We start from the raw sequence: 26,778 nt of genomic DNA, 5'->3' as shown, positions 1-26,778 counted from the left end.
ATTCTTTTCAAATCCTGAGAATTGAAGAGTTAAATCAGTTTCTGGTGGGATTTTCACTAATGAAACTAGCCACCCAGTTGTGCTTTCTAATTGGGAGAAGAGAAGGAATGCCAGCCACTACACAAGTAGTGCTATTAGATTTCAAACTGGCATTCACTGTTTATTGGAAGCATTACCTTAAGTTTTCCTCAACATTGGCAGGCTTCCTTCTGTTACCTAAACATATACAACTCAGTTTAATTTTATCATAAAAATTAACAAAGAGTAGCTTAATGTTACTGTGATTGTATCTTTTTATTACAAAATGAAATAGAATCCTTGGGAAAACAAAATTTTTATCTAGCTTGGGAAGGATTCTTTTGACTTAAAATAGTTTTTATAAGTGAATTTAATATTTGTTTAAAAGAGAGGGAACACTGAGTTATGAAATGGCTTTGCTATAAGTGAGTTTAATGAGAAATATTAATTTCCTAATCAGTAAGAATCTATAAATACTATTTCCCTGTTTGGCTCATCTGACATGAATCTTTTTTCCCTGGACTGTTAAATTGCTCTCCTTTTAGATTGTTAATTTAAAAGTGAAAAATGCCATGAAATCCATAGGCATAATGGAGATACCCAGTTATACCGAACAAGGTCAGCTCCCAGACTACTGCACTGGGCAGCACAGCATGGGGAGGAGGTGACCAGCCCTCTGTGGAGAAAGAAGTGGGTTAGGACTATTTAGAAAAGCTGGATGAGCACAAGTCCATGGGCCAGGATCTGCTGCATCTGAGGGTGCTAAAGGAGTTGGCGGATGTCATTGTGGAGCCATTGGCCATTATCTTTGAAAACTCATGGCGATCAGGAGAGGTCACAAATGACTGGAAAAAGGCTAATGTAGTGCCCATCTTTAAAAAAGGGAAGGAGGAGGATCCGGGGAACTACAGGCCAGTCAGCCTCACCTCAGTCCCTGGAAAAATCATGGAGCAGGTCCTCAAGGAATCAATTCTGAAGCACTTAGAGGAGAGGAAAGTGATCAGGAACAGTCAGCATGGATTCACCAAGGGCAAGTCATGCCTGACTAACCTAATTGCCTTCTATGACAAGGTAACTGGCTCTGTGGATGAGGGGAAAGCAGTGGATCCTTGACTTTATTCCTTGACTTTAGCAAAGCTTTTGATACGGTCTCCCACAGTATTCTTTCCAGCAAGTTAAAGAAGTATGGATTGGATGAATGGACTATAAGGTGGATAGAAAGCTGGCTAGATTGTTGGGCTCAACGGGTAGTGATCAATGGCTCCATGTCTGGTTGGCAGCCGGTATCAAGCGGAGCGCCCAAGGGTCGTTCCTGGGGCCGGTTTTGTTCAATATCGTCATTAATGATCTGGAGGATGGCGCGGACTGCACCCTCAGCAAGTTTGCAGATGACATTAAACTGGGAGGAGTGGTAGATACGCTGGAGGGTAGGGATAGGATACAGAGGGACCTAGACAAATTAGAGGATTGGGCCAAAAGAAATCTGATGAGATTCAACAAGGACAAGGGCGGAGTCCTGCACTTAGGATGGAAGAATCCCATGCACTGCTACAGACTAGGGATCGAATGGCTAGGCAGCAGTTCTGCAGAAGAGGACCTAGGGGTTACAGTGGACGAGAAACTGGATATGAGTCGACGGTGTGCCCTTGTTGCCAAGAAGGCTAACGACATTTTGGGCTGTATAAGTAGGGGCATTGCCAGCAGATCGAGGGACGTGATCATTCCCCTCTATTCGACATTGGTGAGGCCTCATCTGGAGTACTGTGTCCAGTTTTGGCCCCCACTCTACAAGAAGGATGTGGCAAAATTGGAAAGTGTCCAGCGGAGGGCCACAAAAATGATTAGGGGCCTGAAGCACATGATATATAAGGAGAGACTGAGGGAACTGGGATTGTTTAGTCTGCAGAAGAGAAGAATGAGGGGGGGATTTGATAGCTGTTTTCAACTACCTGAAAGGGGGTTCCAAGGAGGATGGATCTAGACTGTTCTCAGTGGTAGCAGATGACAGAACAAGGAGTAGTGGTCTCAAGTTGCAGTGGGGGAGGTTTAGGTTGGATATTAGGAAAAACTTTTTCACTAGAAGGGTGGTGAAGCACTGGAATGGGTTACCTAGGGAGGTGGTGGAATCTCCTCCTTTAGAGGTTTTTAAGGCCAGGCTTGACAAAGCCCTGGCTGGGATGATTTAGTTGGGGATTGGTCCTGCTTTGAGCAGGGGGTTGGACTGGATGACCTCCTGATGTCCCTTTCAACCTTGATATTCTATGATTCTATGATTTACTTCATTTGTATTTCAGTGAATGCTAATAATATATTGTCTTTTTAGGTGCTTATCAACCTCAAAAGCAACAGAGGGTCCTGTGGCACCTTTAAGACTAACAGAAGTATTGGGAGCATAAGCTTTCGTGGGTAAGAACCTCACTTCTTCAGATGCAAGGCATATATAACAGTGGTGGACGTGCAGGTGAATGAGCCGGTGATGTTGTAGCTGATCTGGTTAGGTCCTGTGATGGTGTTGCTGGTGTAAATATGTGGGCAGAGTTGGCATCGAGGTTTGTTGCATGGGTTGGTTCCTGAGTTAGAGTTATGTTCTTGCATCTGAAGAAGTGAGGTTCTTACCCATGAAAGCTTATGCTCCAAATACTTCTGTTAGTCTTAAAGGTGCCACAGGACCCTCTGTTGCTTTTTACAGATTCAGACTAACACGGCTACCCGTCTGATACTATCAACCTCAAGTTTACCTTGGTCAATAATTAACCTCTGGTCAATAAATCTTAATGTTCACTTTGAAAGAAGTACATATCTTTCTATTATTGAAAAGGTCAAACCTCTAGCTCTGTCTTGTGGCTAATCAGAATTTCTGTTTTGAAATTAAAAAGGAAAAAACTAAAAGTTCATACAATTTGTACATACTCAGAACTGTTCAACTATAAAGATAGCAACTTCGGTTTGTTGTATTTTGGGCAGTTTTAGTGCATTAGATTCTGTTTGTAAAGAAGTGATCATTTTAAATTTTGCTTTGAACTGTATATATTTAGTGTGTGCACAATTGAGAAATTCAACTTCTGAATAATACATTTCATTTATGGAGAAAGGGGGTGGCTGCTTAATTGAAATAATTCAGTGCACGTGAGGCTAAAGTACTACATCATTTCTTGGTTAATGATCATGTTCAAAGGTAAATTGTAATGCAGTCTTATTTTCTAAGTGAAGAAAAATGTCATGACTGAATGAAGGGTTGGTCTTTTTTTTTTTTGGTTGGTTGGTTGGTTTTTTCCCCCAAGTACTCTATGCATGTTTGATCTATGCTTATGATTAGAACAGAAAACTTTGCTCTGATGATTAGTAACATTAGTAACACTTTCTTTTTCTGTGATGATTATTAAGATTTTATATATTGATCCTATATAATTTTATTATTTGACTGTCAAAGTCTTTCCCATCTGTAATCAGAGCAAATTCTGTAGAAATCAGATTCCTTAATGCCTAGTAAACACCATGTGTTTCCTATGAAAGATGTTACAGTTTGCTTTGTTGTGAGTAGTAAGTAGTCTGGTATCTGAAGATATATACATTTCTTAAAATTAGCTACACAATTGTTTAATGTTTTGTCACAATGTCTAGAGTCTAGACATTTAAAATACTGGGCAAAATTAAGCATTTTTTGTATATCATTGCCCTGATTATATGAAGGATGGGGAAAGGGTTCAAGTCTCCTAAGAAATCCATTATTTCTAAGTTGCAATAATTTACAAATTTAATATCATGTCTGAAGTGGAAATGCTACCGAAGTATGTTTTTGTCCCAGGTCATTGCTTCAATGTGAGCAGCTGTTTGCCGCTAACTGTATATTCATAAAGGAAAAATTGTCTGTAACATCCAGGCATATGAGACTGGTTTCTTAAGAGGACAAGTGAGAGTTTTTATAGGTAAAACTGATAGAAGTTATGAATGTAGTTTTCCTGTTCATTCATAACCCAGACTTGCAAAGACATGAATATTGCATAGATTGATAAAATAGCCTAATGTTAGAGTTGTTTGTCTTCAAAGGATTAAAAACATTTTATGTATACTTGTTTTGATTGCAATCTTCTCCCCCGCCCTTTTATATCTTTGTCTAAGCTGTTTGGGACAAAGACTATATATTGAAACAGTGCCTAACATAAGGTGGCCCTGGTTTTGTTTAAGACACTACTTTAAATATTAAATAACTTGGAAAATAGAGATCTAGCACATCTTGGTTTTGATACTGAATTAATAATTATATTAGTTGCAAATTACATCAGAAATGAGTTATAGAAACACTTGAACTGCTCATGATGGTGCTTGCTGTTTTAAACTGAAATTTGGTTAAAAAAGTTGGTGTTAGTCCAAATAGAAGTTTGCCTTTCCACCTGTTAACAAATACAAAATTAGAAGTGACTGTGCATATTAATATTTCCATAACTATGCTTTTATGATAAAAATTCTAATTCGCTGTTTCCTTTTTCAGAGGAAATAAAAGCTGAAACAGAAAAACAAAGGTATGTAATAATTCTGTTCCTCTTATTGAGCAAAAATAATTTGTCTTGTGAAAATAGGAAAAATATTCATATAGACACTCGTATAGTACTTATTATGAATTTAAGATTATAACATTATCCATATGATGACTCATCCTGAAAGGTGCTGAACATCTCTTGTGAGATGAATAATACTCAGGAGCTTGTCTGCAACTGCTGCTCCCGTCTGTTGCATCTGTCGTTTAACTGAGAGTGAGCAGAAAAATTTGGAGGGTTGTGGGGAGAGGATGGAATAGATGGGAGAGGGACCATGTGGGAGGTAGACTTGGATTGGCTGTTGTGGGCAGTTAATTGGGATTGGACCCTAGGGTCAGATATTGAGATTAGATGAGCAACCAATGAAAGGAGAGACTGGGATTGGCTGGGTGAGAAGCTCCAGGGAGACCTGAGATGGGGAGCCCAGAGATGGAGGCTAGTACTGGCTGAGCAAGGAGACTGGGATGTAGAGACTGGGTAGGCTAAGGGAAGAAACTGGCACTGGGTTGAGGAGTCAAGGGTAGGGAGACAGATCTAGGACAGGCTGAATGGAACACATGCAGAATGTATAGAGGCAGACAGATTTGTGACCATTAGAGAACACTCCCCCCAGAAGTTGGAATAGAATCCAAGCTCCTAGAGTGTGTGTGTTTCTCTGCTGTCAGCAAATCTATGAACACCCTGGCAAACTGGGCATTTGTTATGATAGTCTTTAATTACATGATACATAGGACTCCTGCCTCACTCAGTGCACAGGATGAGCTGTGTTCTAGGGATGAATCAGAGCTGAGTAGTGAAGGAGGCTATTGTCTGTAGGATTCCCGCCTCATTTGCTGCAGAAAGTGGATGGTATTTTGTGAATGAGGCAGGGGAAGAGAGAGAATGCTCTCATGGTTAAAGCAGTTGAATGCTACCCAGGGGATTTGGATCCTATCCCGGCCTCTGCTACAGAGTTCCCATGCGATGCTATGCAAGTCACTTAAACCAAACTTTTCATAGGCCAGTAATTGTGTGTTCCTCGTTTTCTGGATGTCCATCTTGAGACCCCAGGGTCTGATTTGTAGCAATGTTGAATACTCATAACTGCAACTGAAGGCAAGGGGAACTGTTCTTTGGAAGATATGAAGTATCGCATATTGCTTTGTACTCTGAAAAATTAGACCCTAAGCTCCTCAAATTGGGATCTAAAATGTGTAGACACTTCTTACCTTAATCTCTCTCTGTCTGCGTCCCTTCCCACATCTCACAGAAATGTTGTGAAAATAAATTAATGTTTTTGAAGCACTCAGATGAGTACCATAAAGAAAGTCCATGAGGAAATTAATAATTCTGTTCTCATAGCACATTTGAATAGTGTTCAGTAACTAAGATATGCAACCACACATTGAACAATGAGGATAGAACAAAATATTGAATAGCTTTTTATACAGTGAGCATCATCCATCTTGTGCATTGAATGAGACAGGAATCCTGTGGAAAAATAGTATGTGATCATGTAATTAAAGACTGTATCACAATGCATATGCACAAAGGGGTCTCATCCAGATTGCATGTGCAACCTCAATTCTGACCTTTAATAGTTTTGAGTGTTAGGCTTTGCAGCCTTAATGTTTTTAACACAGTTGTTTTGTGAGTGTATATAGTTTTTTGTGTGTGTAGTGTACATATAATCCTTACCTATGATGAAACATTTTGTAAATAGACTTTTATTTTGTTTATATATTTTTCAGGCATGTCTAAAGATTCTAATAGTGGCTCTTCAGTTTCCTTTGTTGCTTTGGAGGCACATAGACTTGTTAGCTATGGATGTAGGATGTACCCCTCCTACCAAAGAGCTATCTGTTGTCTTTGTCTGCAGAGGAGGTAGAAGACCTTCCTTTGCAGAGCGTTAGGACAGAGAAACTTCTTTTTTTTTTTTCCCTCCAAAATTCATTTGAAACTGTTTTTCTTATCTCACATTGGATATCTAGGTAGTTAATTATTAACTCCACATTCTGATTAACCTTTTGAAAAATTTTCTTTGAGGTGTTGTATGGCTCTGATCTGCTGTTGGGGCAGACCCCAATCTGTTCAAGGAACTCAGGGGCAAGAAATGCCTGTCATGCTCCTTATTTAAGATTGGTACTAGTCAGAGTGGATTGATTTAGAGCCACAATGTAAACTATGATTTAAATCACCAAGTGGAAAGCCTCAATTGAAGTTATCGATTTTAATCAACTTTTCCATTTGTACTTCAGTTATTTTCTAAAGAAAGGTGAATTCTCATTGATTGATGTAACCACTAAAACCATGTTGATTTACAGCTAAATACAGCCTTTATGGTAGATTTGGTACATCTTTTTGCTATCTAGGAGGGTATACTATAGCTATACATTTATTTAATTAATTAGATTAGTATTTTCAGATTCTTAATGGTACATGTTTAGTATAGTAGAAAATGGTGAATTACATTGCTTATTTACTAGATAATTAACTTTTTGCTCATGATTTGTGTCAAGCTGCTTTAGGAAATTAACTGGAATTTAATTAAACACACAACTGTAAATAAAATTTAGTTTTTATTAAGCAAAACCTTTAATGTTTTGGACATATAAACTTCTCTTAACAAAGCATGTTTCACTTTCACATGATTTATTAAAGGAACAGAAGGATTAATTGTAGTCCGTGAATTAAATTTACTATTTCAGGTCAATCTGGGAAAATTTTCAAATATGCCAAATTGAAAGTGACTGGAGCTTAAGTTCATACTCATCTAACTCTCTTGAAAATGAAACAATGGTCTTCTAAGTTACTTAGGCTGTCCTTCAAACTTTTAAAACTAGTAGATATCCTCTTCCTCCTTGTTTTTATACGTAGCCTGGAAGAGAGAGATGTTTTCCTACCTTTTCACCTCCCAATCGATTTCTCAGCCTTGAATGAATCAGTCCAAATGAAGAAAATATTTTAAGAGGCTACTGCTGCAAAAAGCTGGATTAATACGTCAACAAACTCTGGTTCCAGGTGCTTAGCTAGTGACTTCAGTGCTGTGACTCTCTTTAAAACATCAGTGGCAAACGTACTGCTTGAATGGTTCACCACCAGCCCTGAAATTTATTGTGGTTGACATGTCTGATAAGTGATTATTAGATGCCCAAGTCATAGTAGAAGCATCTTCTTCATCCATTAAGGATCAACCCTGGCACTTTGGGTTGAGAATATTGGCAAGAAAATGAGGTGGAGTAAGCTTTTGATCCATCCACTTCTTTACTGCCTGCAGTTTAACTTTGTTGTTGGGTATTTCTTTCTTCAGTATCTCTGGAAGTTCCTTATGAATTTCAACAGCATCAGCAATATTGCAGCAATCTTTCTGCAGTTTGTTCAAAGCTATGGAAATAGGTTTCCTATATTCAGCATATTTTCTGTATTTCTCTTTAGTCCGGTGTTGACTACTTATATAATTTGCTAGCATAGTAAGACATGGTAAGCAGTCCATTACTTATTTTTGCAGCATTCTTTACTAACCATTTGATGCAGATTGTTCAAATGTGTCCACGTCATCATCTTAAGTCATTCCTTTCTGAGGAACATTTTTCATAATGTTGTTTCATTCTGACTACCAGGCCTTGTATCTTTGTTGCACTGTTTACATTTGGCAGGAGTTCCTTTTTTACCCAGAGGTACAGGAATTTCTTGAAATATTCCCAAATAGGGTCTTTTTTTATGATTTGAAGCTATGACATTTTTTTTCTCCAGTTTCTAGGTGCTGAAATCAACACTAGAGGCTTCACTCTGGAAAATGTTGTCCCATCTTCCCACAATGTCCTGCTTTGACACCAGTGTTGCTCCTCTCTGGTTGCACATTCTGCTCCTTCTCCCTTGTTACATAATTCCCTGCCATACCTCTACCCCCAGAAAAACAAAAGACCAAATAACAATCCGAGACTTCTGCTTGTGTAACCCACATTAGACTGCACTGCAATATTTTATTTGTTTAGAGGCTGTTGAGAAACTAATGGATTTCTGTTTATCTCTCTCTCTGGACATATGCAAGGAGACAGCAAGGCCATTATTTCACGTGCCCAAAACCATCCAGAAGTAAAGGCTGGTAGATAAGTGTTTTTCCATGAGCTAGAGTGCAAGTTTCCGTGCTTGGCGGAGTCATAATATTCATAATATTATGGAGCCAATCAGAACTCAAGCAGGAAGAAGCTATAAAATAGGAGTATGAGATACCCAGATGGATTCAGTGGATATCCTGATGAGATGAACAATGTTGTCTCCTGGAGTCAGAGGCTGGGTCCCAACATCTATGATGAATTTGCCAGTCCTTTGCATCCAGTAGCACAGCCCATGGGTCTCCCATGGAATTGAGCCCTTAATACAGCATATAACCTATTGTACCATTATTTATAAAGTTTGACCTCAAAAATTAGATGGTTTCCCCCGATTCTTTCCTTATATAAAAAATCAACCTTTAACTCAAAGCTTTTGATAGAGGCTCATGGATTCAGCATATTTATTTTTTATTTAAAGAGATTATAGTAAGTTTAGGCCTTAAAACACTTTCTATTACATTCAGATTTAATTTTGAACAGGTTTAGTAAAAAAAAAAAAATGTAAATAGAAAAATAAAAAAAAAATCCAGTTTAAATAAAAGAAGACTTAATGTTTTCAAAAAAACCATTGTTTTTATCCACCCTGCTACAAATGGACTCATAGACTTTAAGGTCAGAAGGGAACATTATGATCATCTAGTCTGACCTCCTGCATGATGCAGGCCACAAAGCCGTCCCAACCCTTTCCCTTGACTCTGCTGTTGAAGTCCCCAAATCCTGGTTTAGAGACTTCAAGTAGCAGAGAATCCTCCAGCTAGTGACTCCTGCCCCATGCTGCTGAGGAAGGCGAAAAACCTCCAGGGCCTCTGCCAATCTTCCCTGGAGGAAAATTCCTTCCCGACCCCAAATATGGCGATCAGTAGAACCCCGAGCATGTAGGCAAGATTCTCCAGCCAGACCCTCATTGGCCATTGATACTATTTACCAGCGATGGCACACTGTTCGTTTGACTAAAATCATGTTATCCCATTAAACAATTCCCTCCATAAACTTATCTAGCTTAATCTTAAAACCAGACAGGTTTTTTTGAATGGTGGAGACTAAGAACTAAGGGAAACTTGGGGTGGTGTCCACCATGCTTTGTTCAAGAAAGGTATCCACTAATACAGTTCACTTCTTAAACTGGTGAAGAGTCAAATATATTCAGAGGTAACCTGTATAACTAGAGCCCCTGCTGTGTTTTAAAATAAGATATCAAAGTATTGGCTCTGTTCTCTATTCTGGAAACATAAAGTAAAAAGAAAATATATTCTTGCCTGAATATTAAGGAATTCCTTAAAGCAGCTACTTGAACAACTCCACAACAAATGTGTACTGCCCTGCTCTGGTACTTTAATTTAGTTTTGGAAGTGCTTCCTAAATATCAATTCGAACCATTTCTTGAAATGTATCTGTTTCCTTGTAGTTCTGCTCTTTTCTTCAGGTTAAGATAGTTGTGAGGACAAATTCAGCTTTCATCTGCAAAAATGAATAGTCTTTCACAGAACTTGGGAAGTTGTGATCACTTCCATTTTGCCGCTCACCAAATCACCTTAAGGAGAAGATGTAGTCCAAATTGTCAGAGATATATGCACACACCAAAAGTTTTAGAAAATCCTCCTTACTTGTCCTGTGCCATCCAGCAGTCAGAGACAACAAGACCTCTAAGTCTTCTAGAAGTTTAAAGTGAAAACATCTCCATCAAAAACCAAAATTGGCATAAACATTTCTTACTCTTTATGAAGAGAGATGCAGCAGAACTGGCTGGTCTTAATGTTCCACTTTCACTAAATATTAGATATAAGTATTAGTGGACAGCTCCTTCAAAAGAAGGTGCTACATGAAATAATAGTTCAAAAATTACAGTTTTTATAAGAAATTGTATATAATTATTGTAATCAGTTCAAAGGTACTTCAAGTGGATACTACTGTAAGAATCCCACTCTTATAGTCTGTGGACCTGCCAGAGGAAGAGAATATAATCATTTTTGTTCTCATCTGCATATTTTGTTAGATCAAGAAAGTCTACAGATCTGGCTCACCTTTCAAATGCTTACATTGCCAAAAGGATATGAGGGATCTTATAGGATGATGTTCTAGTCATTAGTCTCCATGCTTTGCAAGCAGCAGTGTTGTCTGAGTTACGATGTACTCTGTAGTAGCAAGTTGTGATCTAGATAATTCTAAGGAGTATTTCACAGCTCTGAAAGTTCTGTTGTGCAGACTTTTCAGTGGGAGGGGCTATGCCTGTGTAACACAGACAGACCCCGGTCGTCAGCGGGCAGGATCGAACCTGGGAGTACTGGAGCTAACTGCATGAGCTAAAAGCCATATGGCCCTTAGCTAAGGCTGTAGAGCAGACTCATTAATCTCTAAGTGGTCTCAGTGCCACTAGAGGGGACCGAACACCACACCCAGGAGGTGTGTGGGTTACACCTGCATTCAGAGAAAACAAGTTTGCCTGCCTCCAAATCAGCAAGAGCAACTAAAGATCCACTGTTGGAATCAATGGGACCTGTCTGATCTTTAAAAAAAGGAATCTTTCAGGTAGAACCAAAGTTTATATTCATAGTGAGAATATTTTTTGGGTTATAACAGATTTGTCTTTGCTTATTGCAAGTTACAATCCTCTTGCATTTTTTTTTCTGATAGTTTCAGTTAATAAAAATCAGTTTTCAATATATCATTTCCCTTCTTGGGGTTAAGAACAAGTGAAAAAATTGAGGGAAAAACTAATATTGTGATGGAAGGCTTTCTTAAGTGTAGATACTTGTTACATTCTAATGATACGACTATTCTGTTTAGTCCCCCTCATGGAGAAGCAAAGCCTGGTTCAAGCACACTTCCACCAGTGAAATCAAAGACAAGCTTTATTGAAGCCGACAAGTACTTCTTACCATTCGAATTGGCATGCCAGTCTAAGTGCCCCAGGATTGTTAGTACATCCCTGGATTGTTTACAGGTCTGTATACAATTGGGCTTTATTAACTATCTGAAAGGAAGTCTTGTTTGGTTTGAAGGGAAGGGGATGGGTAAATGTAACTAAGGAAGAATGTCTTTTTCAGCTACTGTATGGGACATACTAACCAAAATGTATATGATTTTTTTTCAGACAACTGTAGACTAGTTTTGAAGAGCAAAGGAAGAAAATGTATCTAGCTGTATATATAATACTTTATATTAACTACAACTAGTTAATTGTATACTAATTTATATATAATGTAACTTGTCCCAAACCTCAATCTTTTGTATTAATGTGCATGTATAGAAAACAACTCTCTGAAAGGCTAAACGTCTGCTACCAGAACAGGTATATTACTGTAAAACTTTTTATATTCTTCATAATTGCAGTAAAATAGTCAAAAGTTACAAATACTCTAGTTTGAGCCCATGACATGTTTCCCATGTAAAGCAGATTAATCTTTCCATCCTGGTCCTGTAATATTGTTCTGAAAAAAAGCTTAAGATGTCTACCAAAAATTCTGTCCATCTTCCGCTAGGTGGCCTGAGAACAATGAACCCAGTGCATATATTTATATTCATAGGCACATGCATACCGGGCATACAGTCTCACTATGCTGCCTGTCTACTCTCTATTGTGAGTAGGGAGGTTATTGAGACTTACAAGTAGTCTCATGGATGGAATGCTCAGAGAACAGAATTCTGTTTTTTTAGAATACTCTTCCTTTTCACAAGATTTGAAACACAGATGCAAAGACAAGTGAATGCTTGCAAACCAAAACACACCTAGTGGTTCCAATTTTATTTGCCAGCCTTGAAAGTCATCCTGTAAACTTGCTTTCTATTAAGTGTATTATGACATTGTATAGTACAGATGTAATAGGTAAAAATGTAATGTGAATATCTGTATAATTTTTGAGTCAGTCTCAGAATCCAGTTAAAATTGTTGACAGTTTTTTTTTATTTTGAGTAAATGTTTACAGACTGTAAATTGTAGTGCTTTAGGTAAGCTAAATTGATAAACTTCATACTGAGTGATGTTGTAGTTGTTGGATAAGAACATGAATGCTCTTGAAGGATTTTCTACAAGTGCTTGAAATGTACTGTGATTTGGGATACACTGCACTGTTCTAATTATCCTGACTTCATTTGTGTCATAAATGTGAATCTACATATTCGATTGCAAGGTTGGATTTATTTAGCATTTCCCTTTCTTTTTTCCTTCAGAAACTTATAGCATATGGGCACTTGACTGGAAATGCTCCAGACAGTACAGCTCCAGGCAAAAAATTAATCGATAGAATTATTGAGACAATATGTGGCTGTTTTCAAGGTCCTCAAACAGACGAAGGGGTTCAGCTACAAATAATAAAGGTAATTGCTGACCAAATGCGGTTTCAAATGATTATAGTAATGACAGCAAGAAAATGTGCATGTCCTTGAGGATTCAAAGCATAGTATTTATTTGGAAACACAATTAGTTTTTATTTTATTGCTTTCTTCATCTCCCACACCAGCCGTGTTTCATAAGGCGTTCCTTTCCATTCTTAGCATACTGATAGTACATGTCTGTTATCCTTTTTCTCTCTCACTGCATATGGAGTCATGATTATGACATGAAGCCTTGTCTACAGACCACTGGATGGAATTTAATTCACAGTCCATCAACAGAGCTCTAGTTGGATGAAGGAATTGCTGTAGGTGGGGGACTTTAAGCAGCTGATGAGGTTGATCAGTGGGCCACATGACTGAGGGGACATCAACTTTCTAAAAGGAGGATTCTCACTAGCCATTTTAGAGAGAGAAGGAGAAGAAACCAGAAGCCAAAAAGAAGGGTATGCAGGAGGAGAAGATGGGAGGGTCTTGGACATCCCAAAGAACTTGATATAAGCCCAAAGAACATTTCCAGTGGGGTGAGGAAATTGAGACAGGGAAGGGCATGTAGGTGTTTCATTGTTTTGTCTGGATCTGTATTTTTCATGTGCTGTCAAAAGCAGAGGTTCCCCAACTTTGGGGTGTGTTCCCCAACAAGGTTATCCAAGGGTCCAAAGACAGTCACAATGAAGGGCCGGGGTCACAGGGGGTCTGTGTGGGTGGTCTCAGTGGACAGTCTTAGCTGCCTGGAACAGATTCCCTGCCTGCCTTGCTCCCCCACAATGTCACCAACTGGCAGTTATCTTCCTCTAGGGGGAGACTGGTGGGAAGTCTGTGAGCAGGGAGTGGAAGGTTGTACCTCAGGATGCTCATACCCCTGCTGGACAGAGCTCCCTCCTCAGTGTAGCCTTGGGGCTCAGAGCCCTGTCTGCTTCCCCTGCCAAACAGAGCCTGCGCAGGGGAAGCAGATGGAGTGGTGCTGAAGGGACATGGTCAGGAGGGGGCTCTGTCCTGAAGGGGTGCCAATACTCACAGGGTGCATCCTTCTGCTTCCCTTTTAACTCTCTGGCCCTTCAGCGCAGCCCCATTTGCTTCTACTGCATGAGAGAGGAGTGAGATGGGCAGGGAGCTGGGTCTTGGCAGCTGCCCAACTACTATAGGTAGTGGAAGGCTTCCAGAACTGCCATATGATGAGTACCCAGTCCCTGTGGATACAGGGCACCCCTTCCCCTTGGCCCCCATGGATACAAGGAACGCCTCCCTTCAGCCCCTTAAAAAGAGGGGGGCACACATGGGACATGAATCTCCAAAGCGGGGAGTTTGGGAACCTCTGGTTTAAAGCAAAGCATAATTTTATAATCCCCTTTGCAAAAAGAACAGGAGTACTTGTGGCACCTTAGAGACTAACAAATTTATTAGAGCATAAGCTTTCGTGGACTACAGCCCACTTCTTCGGATGCATATAGAATGGAACATATAATGAGGAGATATATATACACACATACAGAGAGCATAAACAGGTGGGAGTTGTCTTACCAACTCTGAGAGGCCAGTTAATTTAGGGAAAAAAAACTTTTGAAGTGATAATCAACCTAGCCGAGTACAGACCGTGTGATAAGAAGTGTGAGAGTACTTACAAGGGGAGATAGAGTCAACGTTTGTAATGGCTCAGCCATTCCCAGTCCTTATTCAAACCGGAGTTGATTGTGTCTAGTTTGCATATCAATTCTAGCTCAGCAGTCTCTCGTTGGAGTCTGTTTTTGAAGTTTTTCTGTTGTAATATAGCCACCCGCAGGTCTGTCACTGAATGACCAGACAGGTTAAAGTGTTCTCCCACTGGTTTTTGAGTATTTTGATTCCTGATGTCAGATTTGTGTCCATTAATTCTTTTGCGTAGAGACTGTCCGGTTTGGCCAATGTACATGGCAGAGGGGCATTGCTGGCACATGATGGCATATATCACATTGGTAGATGTGCAGGTGATACAGACTAACACGGCTGTTACTCTGAAACTTCCCCTTTGCAAAGTCTCTGTGTTATGTGCTTCAACTATCACGTGTTCCTGGAGAGGTAATCTATAAATCAAAGTATCTGCAAGGTTGTAGCTTTGGGAAAGGTTATGTTAAACAACTGGAGCATCCATCAGGGAGAGCTCAAGTAGGAGCATTAGAGTTAGTGATGTGTTTCACTGTGCCAGCTTTGTGATTATGTCATTGACTTGTGCATTCAGGAAGTCCAGTGTTTTATTCCCAATGTTGTTGTAAACTCTGCATGTATTTTGCATAAAATGGGTTGCCAAAGCGCTTTTCTTATCACTTCAATAGTCATCCAAGGAGCGCCATTAACAGTGATGCTGGAGGAGAGCATCTATGCTGCCATGACAATAATCTGTCAATGATGAAGAAAAGTAGTGAAGGGCACACTAAAGAAGAATGAATGGATTATATGTGAGCTACCTAATAGATATTTCTCATACATAGGCATCCACTGGTGTAGACACTGCTCTCAGGGTTAGACCTGCTTATTTTGCCGCAAAGGTCACTTGTTTCCCATTCACTCTCTGTATCTCCCAATTTCCTTCTTTGAGTTCAAACTTCTCTATTAGACTGTTGCAGCACTGCAATCTGACTTGAGTTTGCTCTGCTGTTGTCTAGAGAGCAGTTTTAAGTTTACTGCTCTCTGTAACTGACCACTTAGAGTGTGATAATTTCCTGTCTGTGCAAAAAATTAATTTTCCAGTAATTGGAACCTGTTGACCTTTTTTTTTTATGGTAGCGTGAAGGTCCTCTGCTCTGAATCTGTTTTCCTTCTGGCTCCCTCGGCATGTGTGTATCAGTTGCCTTGTCTTCAGCCTCACTGTACTAGGGCTAAGGTAGCATTCATGGCTTGCCTCTGTAATGTTTTCATCTTTGAAAGCTGAAGTTCTATTCACACTTTTATGTAATTTTCCATATGTAATATCTATTATCCATAACAAAAAAAGTTGAACTGTATCAATGTCTGTAGAAGAAAATTGGAGTGGTAAGAAAGATGGCCCCATAAGCAGATGTCCTTGCTTTTTCTCTTTTCTCTTTTGGGTGGATCTGATATTTGTGTGCTGAGTGTCTTTGGCTCTTTCATAGCCACAAATTCCCATAGCCTCATCTGTTAGTGCATGGCTAGGAGAATTTCCTTTGACTTTTCAAGAGACCTTTCTGTTATCAGTGATAAGCTGAAAGGTTAAAATGAAACAACGTCTTAGTTTGAGTGAATAAAGCATCTAAGCATCTATTGGGTGATAAGACTGCTAAATCTGCTACATATGCAATGACCTCTGTGCAAGCCTGTGGTCTTCATGGTTAGTGTCTGAAGGAGGAGAAAGGCAGAAGTAAATATTTACTGTCAATGTATGTTAATTTTTTAGACTGATTCAAAGTAAAATACTCTTCATGGTTTCATTCATAATAGAGTGAAAATAAAACAGAGCGGTTCATATTAGTTTTTAATAGAAAAATAATTTTGAGAGCTAGAAAAAAGATGGAATGATTGGGGAAAAACTGAAGGGACAGCAATAAAACTTCAGCACAACTCTTTTCACTGTCAGTTTGAGACATTGAATTCAGTGCTAGGAGAGGGTGGGGTGCCACCTACTCAGTTGCTCATTTGCCACATCACTTAAGGACTTATCTATATGCACACTTAGTTTGTGACAAGTGGGGTGTAAATGTACCTCTAGTCTACTGCATATTACGTGTCTGTGTGGACCTTGCTGCTGTACACTAAATGTTCCATAATTCTCTTTGATCTATCCCTCTTTGAAATGGGGTAGAGCAAAGTGCTACCTGGAAGTTTTAGTGCATGGCAGCAGAATGCACAGATACACTTAATGTACAGCAGACTAGTGCAGGGTACGTTTACATTCTAGCTAGCTTGCTGAAAGCTAACTGTTTGTGTAGACAAGCCATTAGTGGCCTGATTTTCAAAAGTATTGAGCACCCAGTAGTTTCAATTGACTTGAAAAGAAACTGCTGGGTGCTCAGTACTTTTGAATATTACAGTACTTAATTAGATGTCTAAACATTGCCTCTGGAACTTAGCATTAGATACTTCTTTGAAAACCTTGAATATGGTTTTCCTTCCAAGTTAGTGACTGGCTGACACTGCTTAGTTTGTGGTATCTGATATCACAGTTTAGGGAGAGATGACTTTTCATAGTGGGTATAGTTTTGAGAGTTGGGGATGTGGAAGGCCCCCTGTTAAAACTAAGTAGATGTATTTTGTGTGTGTTATATTGGAGGCTTTAATACAATACATTAATTTTCAGTTGTGAAATTAAATTATGATATCAGAATCAAACTAGGATTTTAAATCCATTTTACAAGAGAAACTGGTATATACCCAGAGGCATTACAGCCAGTTATCTGAAAAGAACAATCCTTCACATCTATGAGGGGAGACTGAGGCTAGGAAACTTGATGAACTGGTTAGGTTCACTTGTGAAGACAATAGGACAGCTTGCTGATTATTGAAAAGTTACTCAAATTAGAAAAAAACGTAACATTCAGAATTGAATCAAGAAAGAGGTCTGCTCTGTAGATGACTAATTATGCTTCATCCTGAATTCTGATGACAGAACCCAGGATTTGGTGTCTGTGATTACATCCTTTTTTCTGAATAGAAAGAACATTGAGGATAAATGTTTTGTTTCATTATTGCAATGTGCTTCTACATTTAAAGAAGTGGAGCTCTTTAAAAACTGAGTATCTAAATTCAGTTAGCTTCCTTTTTACCATTTCTAGATTTTTCTGTTTTCCCATTTGCCCTAAGGATAATGTGGCTTGGAAGACACAATTGTAAGCATAAAATGCAATAATAAAATAAAATATGCCGTCAATCTGATGATCAACAAAATGTTATCAATGCACTTCTTTATGTATGGGTTAAATTCTTGTTCTTGTGACCTTAAGTTTCTTCCAGTAGTTGGTCCGTGGCTAGCTAATTGTCTTCTCTAAAGATAAATGTGCCGATTAGCTAACAGAATCTTTACTCAAGATTCATTCTATGTTTTCTACATTGTGCTGTAAACAGATAACCTCTTAGTTGTTCTCACAGTAAACCAGATTGCGTTCCCAAGACCAGTGTGCCAGAAATACTGGTTAGGACTAGTTATGTTTTATGCCTTGTCTTTCTGTGCCAGAAAATACCCCAAACAATTAAACGATGGGAATATAACACTTCTCATAGAGGAAAAGACCTCTTCTGCTGGCCAAATGAAGACTACAAAATCTGGCATTAACCCAACAATGTTGGTGTGTTTTGTATAGTCAGGCTTCACTGAGAAGAAAGCCTCGCCCTGTAAAAATTCAGTCCAAGATTTTGAACCTCAACTGTCCTTTTTTTTTTTTTTTTTAAAGACCATTAAGCCAAATCTACTAAGCACAAACAGATCTTTTTATGTTTTTAAACTAAAGGTTGGAAATTGCCATTGTAACACTTCTTTGTGTACTTCTGTATCTTGTTTTTCCTGTCCCTGTTTGTTTCATTGTAACGTAAGCATTATATCTTTGTGGATCATTCAGTATAAAAAGAGAATGCAAGTTCTCCAAATGTAGAACCAAATATTTAGTTCTAGAACGTTAATTTTTCCCTTGGATTAAAATTGGTTCAGTGGTAAACATGCAGTTTACTTGCTAAATCTAAAATCGCTCCAAGAATTTTGTAGAACTGTTACATTTGGTACTATGTAATTATATATAAAGAAATGCCTAAAAGTAAAGGAAAACAATATGGAGTTCATAACTGAATGTGAGAATCTGAAACATAAGAATTGATACCTGAAGATTCTCCTACCTGTCTCCAACATATCTCAGAAAATTTGACGAAGTCTCTATAAGAGATGCTCTCCTGCTGATCCCAGTGGAGTTGAGTGTAAGAGTTGCTGTCAATCAACCTGACTGTTTTACTGCCTCTCCTCTGGCCTGTTACTCTGGTGATTTTCACATTTGAAGCTAAGGAGCAGCGTGGTGTATCCACCTAATGATCTGAAGCAAGGCCAAAGAAGCTGTGTGTATCCTGAGGCGATGGGCTCAGTGAAGAAAATTTTGAGACTCCGGATGTGATCCTGGTTAAAACCTACATAGCCTACCTGGACCTGTTTGATCATCCCTCTCACAGGCTGAGAGGAGTTGTGTGTTCTGCATCTGAAACCAGAAGACTATAAAGAAAAATTGATGTATACAGGTTTAACTACAAAAAAGACAAAACAGACGTAAATAAAAGCAGCAAAGAGTCCTGTGGCACCTTCTAGACTAACAGACGTATTGGAGCATGAGCTTTCGTGGGTGAATACCCACTTCGTGCATTAGTCTATAAGGTGCCACAGGACTCTTTGCTGCTTTTACAGATCCAGACTAACATGGCTACCCCTCTGATACTAGACTTAAATAAGAAATTCAATAGTTCACTTACCTGGATCTGACCACAAACTAGAAATGGACACACAAAGGTGTAGTTGTATGACCAGTGTTGTAGAGAATAGATTGAGACAGACACTGAACTTGAGTGCCCAAAATATAAGGGAGTGCGGGATAGAATTCCTCATTTGATCAAGAATAGTACAAGTCCTTCTCATCAAAAAGTAATGATGGAAAAACGGCACCTCACTCTATAGAAATTTGCCAGGAATGGAGAGACAATCAAAACCAGATACATTGTGAAGCCTTATCTTGGACAGATTGTACCTCTCTTGGACAGGTGTCTGAAGAGGTATGGTTTTTTTTTTGTTTTTTTTTACACACTTCGGCAACACTTCTATAGCTTTTCAGTTTAGAAAATTGTATTGAATTTCAATTTTTGAACCATTCATCTTAGCCTAAGTTGTTCTCTAATAACTGAGTTTATAACTGCGTCTCAGGCTTCACCTTTTAAAGACTAGTTAAATACCTGGCTTCAGGAAGAGGACTGAAATTACCTTAAAACATCTCTTTGACCTCTGAGTGGGGGAGAAATCCTTCCTTAGCTAGTGGACAGGCCTTTATGGAACCATTTGAGCAGATCCTCAAATCAGGCGCTCCTTCCTCAGGTTTTGTTTTTAGATGACTACTTGAATTCAGCCTCCGTATAGTATCCTGATTCTCATGAGAAAGGAGAGATAGTCAAGAGTGCAACTGTTATTTTTATCTAGTTTAAAGAAGTTTTAATTGATTCAAACAACATTGGGCCACTACATAGTTTTATTTAATATTTGTTTATTTAGATCTAAAACTAAACAGCAAAGAATGTCCATTCAGAGCTCTGAATTCCTTCGCATTTAAAAGCACCTTAAAAAAAAAAAAAGTTGCACAATGTAAGGCTTAATCATTTGTGTGTATCACGTGTCCTACAGCATCCAAAATTACCTGTATTGAAAGCTTTTACACTTCTTTAGTATACTAAAAATGTACTGTAAGTTAATATAAGATTTCCTTTATCGTTGTATATTAAGAAATTAGCTTTATGATATCATACACCTCTTACTGTTTTTGGACCTCAGTTATTTCGTATGGTCACCTTAAAAACACTGGCTGTCTGATGGTCACTGTTGTATATTTGCCAAAGACACATTTTTGCTTTAAATTTTTTCTTCTCTTAAAAGATTGTATTGAGCAAAGAATCCTGATGGGATAAAAAGTTGGTTATTATAGTTTTAATGTGTATTGTTACTTCTAGAATAACTCTTTAAAACCTTGTTTTTTTTTCTTTGCCTATTTGAATTGTTTATATAGTTGTATAAACTATATATTGGGTCAGACCAAAGGTCCATCTAGCCCAGTATCCTGTCCTCCTACAGTGGCCAATGCCAGGTGCCCCAGAGGGAATGAACAGGACAGGTAATCATCAAGTGATCCATTCCTTGTTGCCCATTCCCAGCTTCCGGCAAACAGAGGCTAGGGACACCATCGCTGCCCATCCTGGCTAATAGCCATTGATGGACCTATCCTCCATGAACTTATCTAGTTCTTTTTGGAACTCTGTTATAGTCTTGGTCTTCACAACATTCTCTGGCAAAGAGTTGCACAGGTTGACTGTGCGTTGTGTGAAGAAATACTTCCTTTTTGTTTGTTTTAAACCTGCTGCCTATTAATTTCATTTGGTGACCCCTAGTTCTTGTGTTATGAGAGAGTAAATAACACTTCCTTATTTACTTTCTCTATACCAGTTATGATTTTATAGACCCCTATCATGTCTTATCTATCCCTTTCTTAATGATTCCCAATATTCTATTAGCCTTTTTGACTGCCACTGCACATTGAGTGGATGTATTCAGAGCACTGTCCACAATGACTCCAAGATCTCTCTCGAGTGGTAATAGCTAATTTAGACTACATAATTTTTTATGTATAGTTGGGATTATGTTTTCCAATGTGCATTACTTTGCATTTATCAACATTGAATTTCATCTGCTGTTTTGTTGCCCAGTCACCCAGTTTTGTGAGATATAATTAAAGGAATCCTGTTGTAATTTAATGAAAGGAATCTTGCTTTGTAAAGGGATCCAGTGGAAAACCCAAAGAAAATTTATAACATCTAATATATAAAATAAAAAATATTAAATTTATAAAGTTTGTATCTTTCTCAGTTTGCTGGCTCCCCCATCAGTGGAATAATCCTTCAAAAGAATTCTACTTAATCTTGCTCACACTATGGTGGAGAAAGGATATGCACATAAGACACTGTTCTTTAATATTTTCTCTTAAGTTGCTGCTAATAGGTATATTTTTTTATTTTCATTGTTTTTCTGTTGTAGGTTTTAATGTATTTTCTAGGTATTTGTAAATTGCTACAATTTTAACTTGTATAACAATTGTATGTGATTTAGTATACTTAAGAAAAGATGCCACCAAATGTAAATTTGCCTATCCTGAAGTTGAATGATAGTAAATAATTTTATGTATGCAGAACTCTCCTTACAATTTCTACCTGAGACTTTTAGATAAGGGTACAATTGTACAAGCATCTGGGGAAAGTCTGGTGTAGCTGCTTGGTGAGCATAGTCAATGGCGCAAAGAAGAATATTTGTAATATATTTACAGATAATTATGTTGTAATAAATTTTTGAGTTTTTGTGTGAAGCCCCTCCCCCCCAAAGTTACTTGGCTTTTTATTTGGTGGACGTTATTTTGTAGATATACACTGTTAAGGTCATGACATTAGAGCTGCCATGGGTCAGACCATGGTCCATCTTGCCCAGTATTCTGTTTCTGGCAGAGGCCCATAACAGAGCTTCAGAGGGAGTGTACAAAACAGGGCAGTTATGGAGGGATCCATCCTCTGTCTTCCACTACTGCCTTCTGGTAGTCAGAGGTGTAGGGTTACCCCAAAGCATGAGGTTGCATCCCTAACCTCGGGACTAATAGCCATTGATTAACATATCCTCCTTGGACTTGCCTAGTTCTTTTTTTGAACCCAGTTATACTTTTGGCCATCACAACATCCCATGGCAATGAATTCCACAGGTTAGTTGTGCATTGTGTGAAAAAGTTCTTTCTCTTGTTTGTATTAAACCTCCTGCCTATTAATTTAATTGAATAATCTCTGGGTTTTGTATTGTGGGAAAGGGTAAATATTCACTTCTTGCACAACATTTATGATTTTATAGACCTCTATCATATCCTTCCTCCCCTCCTCCCCCCCATATAATCTCTTTTCTAGGCTGAACAGCCTTGATATTTTTAGTATCTCCTCACATGGAAACTGTTCCATACCCTTGTTCATCTTGGTTGCCCTTCTCTGACTCTTTTCTGGTTCTGTTATATCCGTTTTGAGCTAGGTTGACCAGAACGGAACACAGTATTCAAGGTGTGGGCGCGCCATGGTTTTATATAGTGACATTATATTTTCTGTACCTCTCCTAATAGTTCTTAACATAGTTAGCCTTTTTGACTGTCATTGCACACTGAGTGAAAGTTTCTAGGGAACTGTCCATGATGGTTCCAAGAGCTTTTTCTTGGGTGTTAACAGCGAATTTAGAACCCATCATTGTATATGTTTAGTTAAGATTATTTTTCCAATATATGTTACTTTGCACTTATTACCTTGGCACTCCTCTACATTTGTTGCCCAGTCACCCAGTTTTGTGAGATCCCTCTGTAACGTCTCACAGTTTGCTTTGGACTTACCTTTTTTGAATAATTTTGTATTCTCTGCAAATTTTACCACTTCATTGTCCACCCCCTTTTCCAGATCATTAATGAATATGTTGAACAGCTCAGGGCCCAGTACAGATCCTTGGGGGACCCTGTTGCTCACTTTCCTCCACTGTGAAAACTGACCATTTATTTGTCCCCTTTGTTTCCTATCTTTCAACCAGTTACTGATCCATAAGAGGACCTTCCCTCTGATCCCATGGCCACTTAGTTTCCTTAAGAGCCTTTGTTGAGAAACCTTGTTGAATTCATCACCAAAGGCTCTTACCCTGGTTGAGTAAAGGTCGCATATGTTTTGCAAAGCCATAAGGTGCATATGGAGTGGAATGATAGTTGTAGTTTGGTGCAGTGGGCTTGGACTCAAAAACTAGGGTTTTTATTCCCAGTTCTGGCACAGACTTTCTTTTTGACCTAGAGCAAATCTGTGTCCCTCTGTTTTTCATTTGTAGAATGGCTACAAGGATACTTCCTTATATCACAGGGGTATTTATGAAGATAATTTGATTAATGTGTGTGAGGTACTTGGATATGACTTGATGAGTACCATAGAAAAACTTATCAGTAAACAAGAAATGTAACTGAAGCTATGTACCAGTTGTTTTGTATATAGAAATGTTCATAGGAAAATATTTTAAACTAGTTCAATGCTTCATTTAAGAAGGAGAAGGGTTCTAACTTAATATGTTCTTTTTTTAGGCTTTACTCACTGCAGTAACATCTCAACACATAGAAATTCATGAAGGAACTGTGCTGCAGGCTGTAAGAACATGTTACAATATCTATCTCGCAAGCAAAAATCTCATAAATCAGACCACAGCCAAGGCCACTCTTACACAAATGCTGAATGTTATATTTGCACGTATGGAAAACCAAGCAGTGAGTATCTTTAGAAAATAGTACCTAAAAGATTAATTTAAATATAGACTTGTTTAGTTATTCATACTACAAGATTGCATGGTATTTGTAACTTTTCATTCAATAAATAACTACTTAATTTTTTTTATGGTATTGATCATTCAGATTGTTCTTTTGATATTTTGATATATGAACTAGCTGATGAATTAAAAGAATTGAAGCAGAAACTTTGCTCATCTCTTTGGAAACGGATTTTGAACTTTGCAATGTAGTGAAGCACAGGCCATGAAGCACATACTACAGCACATTGTCCTCCAGAAGTTGGAATGGAATCCGACTCCTTCAATCTCAACATTTCTCTGGTGTCAGTAAATAACTGTGAAACCAACTGGCAAAGTGTGTCACGTCCTCCTCTAGCTGTCAGCCTACACAGAGGATGACAACTTTCTACTGCTATCAGTTACTCCATTAGCTCAAGTGGCAGAGGTTTATGTGGATCAAAAGGTTCAGCCCTGCTTATGAGCCATGTGGGTGTCAGTGTGATTCCACATGATAGCATTTGTGTTTTCAATTTGCTTTTTTAAAAGCCTAGGTAATTACACACAGAGAAACCTATGTAAAAAGAATGTTATGGTTGCAAAGTCCAGCTTTCAGAGATTCTGAAATGGCAATCTTCCCCTCCCCCTGCCTTGTGCACATGCCCTGTGATGGTCCTTAATAACATGGTCACATAGTATTTTTTTCCACAGAAAGCCTCCCTCATTCAGTGCACAGAATAGAGTACATAATCTTGATTCATTCACCCAGAGCATAAAGTGTCAGGGGAGCCGTGTTAGTCTGTATCCACAAAAACAACAAGGAGTCTGGTGGCACCTTAAAGACTAACATTTATTTGGGCATAAGCTTTCATGGGTAAAAAACCCACTACTTCAGATGCATGGAATGAAAATTACAGATTCATGCATTATTATACTGACACATGAAGAGAAGGGAGTTACTTCACAAGTGGAGAACCAGTGTCGGCAGGGCCAATTCAATCAGGGTGGATGTAGTCCCCTCCCAATAACTGATGAGGAGGTGTCAATTCCAGGAGAGGCAAAGTTGCTTTTGTAGTGAGCCAGTGGCTCCCAATTCCTATTCAAGCCCAAATTAATGGTGTTAAATTTGCAAATGAATTTTAGTTCTGCAGTTTCTCTTTGAAGTCTGTTTCTGAAGTTTTTTGTTCACGTATGGCTACTTTTAAATCCGTTAGAGAATGTCCAGGAAGATTGAAGTGTTCTCCTATTGGCTTTTGTATGTTACCATTCCTGATGTCCGATTTGTGTCCATTTATTCTTTTACGTAGAGACTGTCTGGTTTGGCCAATGTACATGGGAGAGGGGCATTGCTGACACATGATGGCATATATAACATTAGTAGATGTGCCGGCTGAATGAGTCCCTGATGGTGTGGCTGATGTGATTGGGTCCTCAGATGGTGTCGCTAGAGTAGATATGGTGACAGAATAGGTAATGAGATTTGTTACAGGGATTGGTTCCTAGGTTAGTGTTTCTGTGGTGTGGTGGTGTAGTTGCTGGTGAGTATTTGCTTCAAGTTGGGGGACTGTCTGTAAGCGAGGACTGGCCTGCCTCCCAAGGTCTGGGAGAGTGAGGGATCGTTTTCTAGGATTGACGATGTGCTGGAGAGGTTTGAGCTGGGTATATGTGATGGTCAGTGGTGTTCTGTTATTTTCCTTGTTGGGCCTTCCTGTAGTAGGTGACTTCTGTGTACCTGTCTCGCTCTGTCAATCTGTTTTCTCACTTCCCCAGGTGGGTATTGTAGTTTTAAGAATGCTTGATAAAGATCTTATAGGTTTTTTGTCTCTGTCTGAGGGATTGGAGCAAATTCGGTTGTATCTTAGGGCTTGGCTGTAGACAGTGGATTGTGTCATGTGTCCTGGATGGAAGCTGGAAGCATGTAGGTAGGTATAGCGGTCAGTAGGTTTCTGGTATAGGGTGGTGTTTGTGACCATTACTTATTTGCACTGTAGTGTAATGGATCTCTTGTGTGGACTGGTCCAGGCTGAGGTTGACGGTGGGTGGAAATTGTGGATGGTGGGGTGGCCTAAGTGAGATGAGTACCCAGCAGTCACCTACTACAGGACAGGTCCAACAAGGAAAATAACAGAGCACCAGGAACTGAGCATGCATTAAGGAGAAAACAAAATATTGAATAGCTGCTTTTTAATTGAGCACCATCCATCGTGTGCACTGACTAGGCAGAGGTCTTGTGGGGAAAAAAGTGTGATCACATATTTAATGACTATCATGATGCATAAGTGCAAGGAGGCCAAATTAAGGTTGCACAAACAACAGTAATACTGGCATTTCCTAACTTCTGAATGCTTGACTTTGCACCCTTGATGTTCTTTTAATGTGTGTAATAGTCACCTTAACAGATGCCTACAGAGTACTGCCATGGTTTGCAGTGAAAGTGGTGAGCTGAGTCTACTGCTTCTTGTGCCACATGCTCTGTGCTACTGATAGCAAAGCAGTTAATAAAGCAAATTACCACTGGAAACAGAAGGAAGGTCAGATCCTAGAAGTGCTTGACTTCATTGCTCTTTCCTGAAGAGACTGGTATTTTTTTTGTTAGTTTGTGAATATTAGCAAGCGGTTTCCTTTCCGATTGAACAGTGTTTGAGTCCTTCAGTGATCTAAATTCATTAGTTTGCTCATTAGTTTCTGAAAAGAAACTATTTATCAATACATGGTATGACTGCTGTCAGATGATATTGTTCAAGAAACAGCTGAGCTGTTG

The 26,778-nt window shown here is 38.9% G+C and overlaps 1 protein-coding gene across 1 annotated transcript in view; it reads left to right on the top strand.

Moving 5' to 3' along the window:
* Window positions 1-26,778, top strand: part of ARFGEF1 (ADP ribosylation factor guanine nucleotide exchange factor 1) — a 181,864-nt gene that overhangs the window by 68,365 nt on the left and 86,721 nt on the right. Inside the window, exons 2-5 of the mRNA XM_034763053.1 lie at window positions 4,508-4,538; window positions 11,432-11,588; window positions 12,815-12,961; window positions 23,821-24,000. Of these exons, the coding sequence (XP_034618944.1) occupies window positions 4,508-4,538; window positions 11,432-11,588; window positions 12,815-12,961; window positions 23,821-24,000 (515 nt within the window). The remainder of the gene's footprint in view (window positions 1-4,507; window positions 4,539-11,431; window positions 11,589-12,814; window positions 12,962-23,820; window positions 24,001-26,778) is intronic.

This window comes from Trachemys scripta, chromosome 2 (genome assembly GCF_013100865.1).
Source record: "Trachemys scripta elegans isolate TJP31775 chromosome 2, CAS_Tse_1.0, whole genome shotgun sequence".
Taxonomy (NCBI): Eukaryota; Metazoa; Chordata; order Testudines; family Emydidae; genus Trachemys; species Trachemys scripta.
This window is presented reverse-complemented; position numbering and strand designations above follow the sequence as displayed.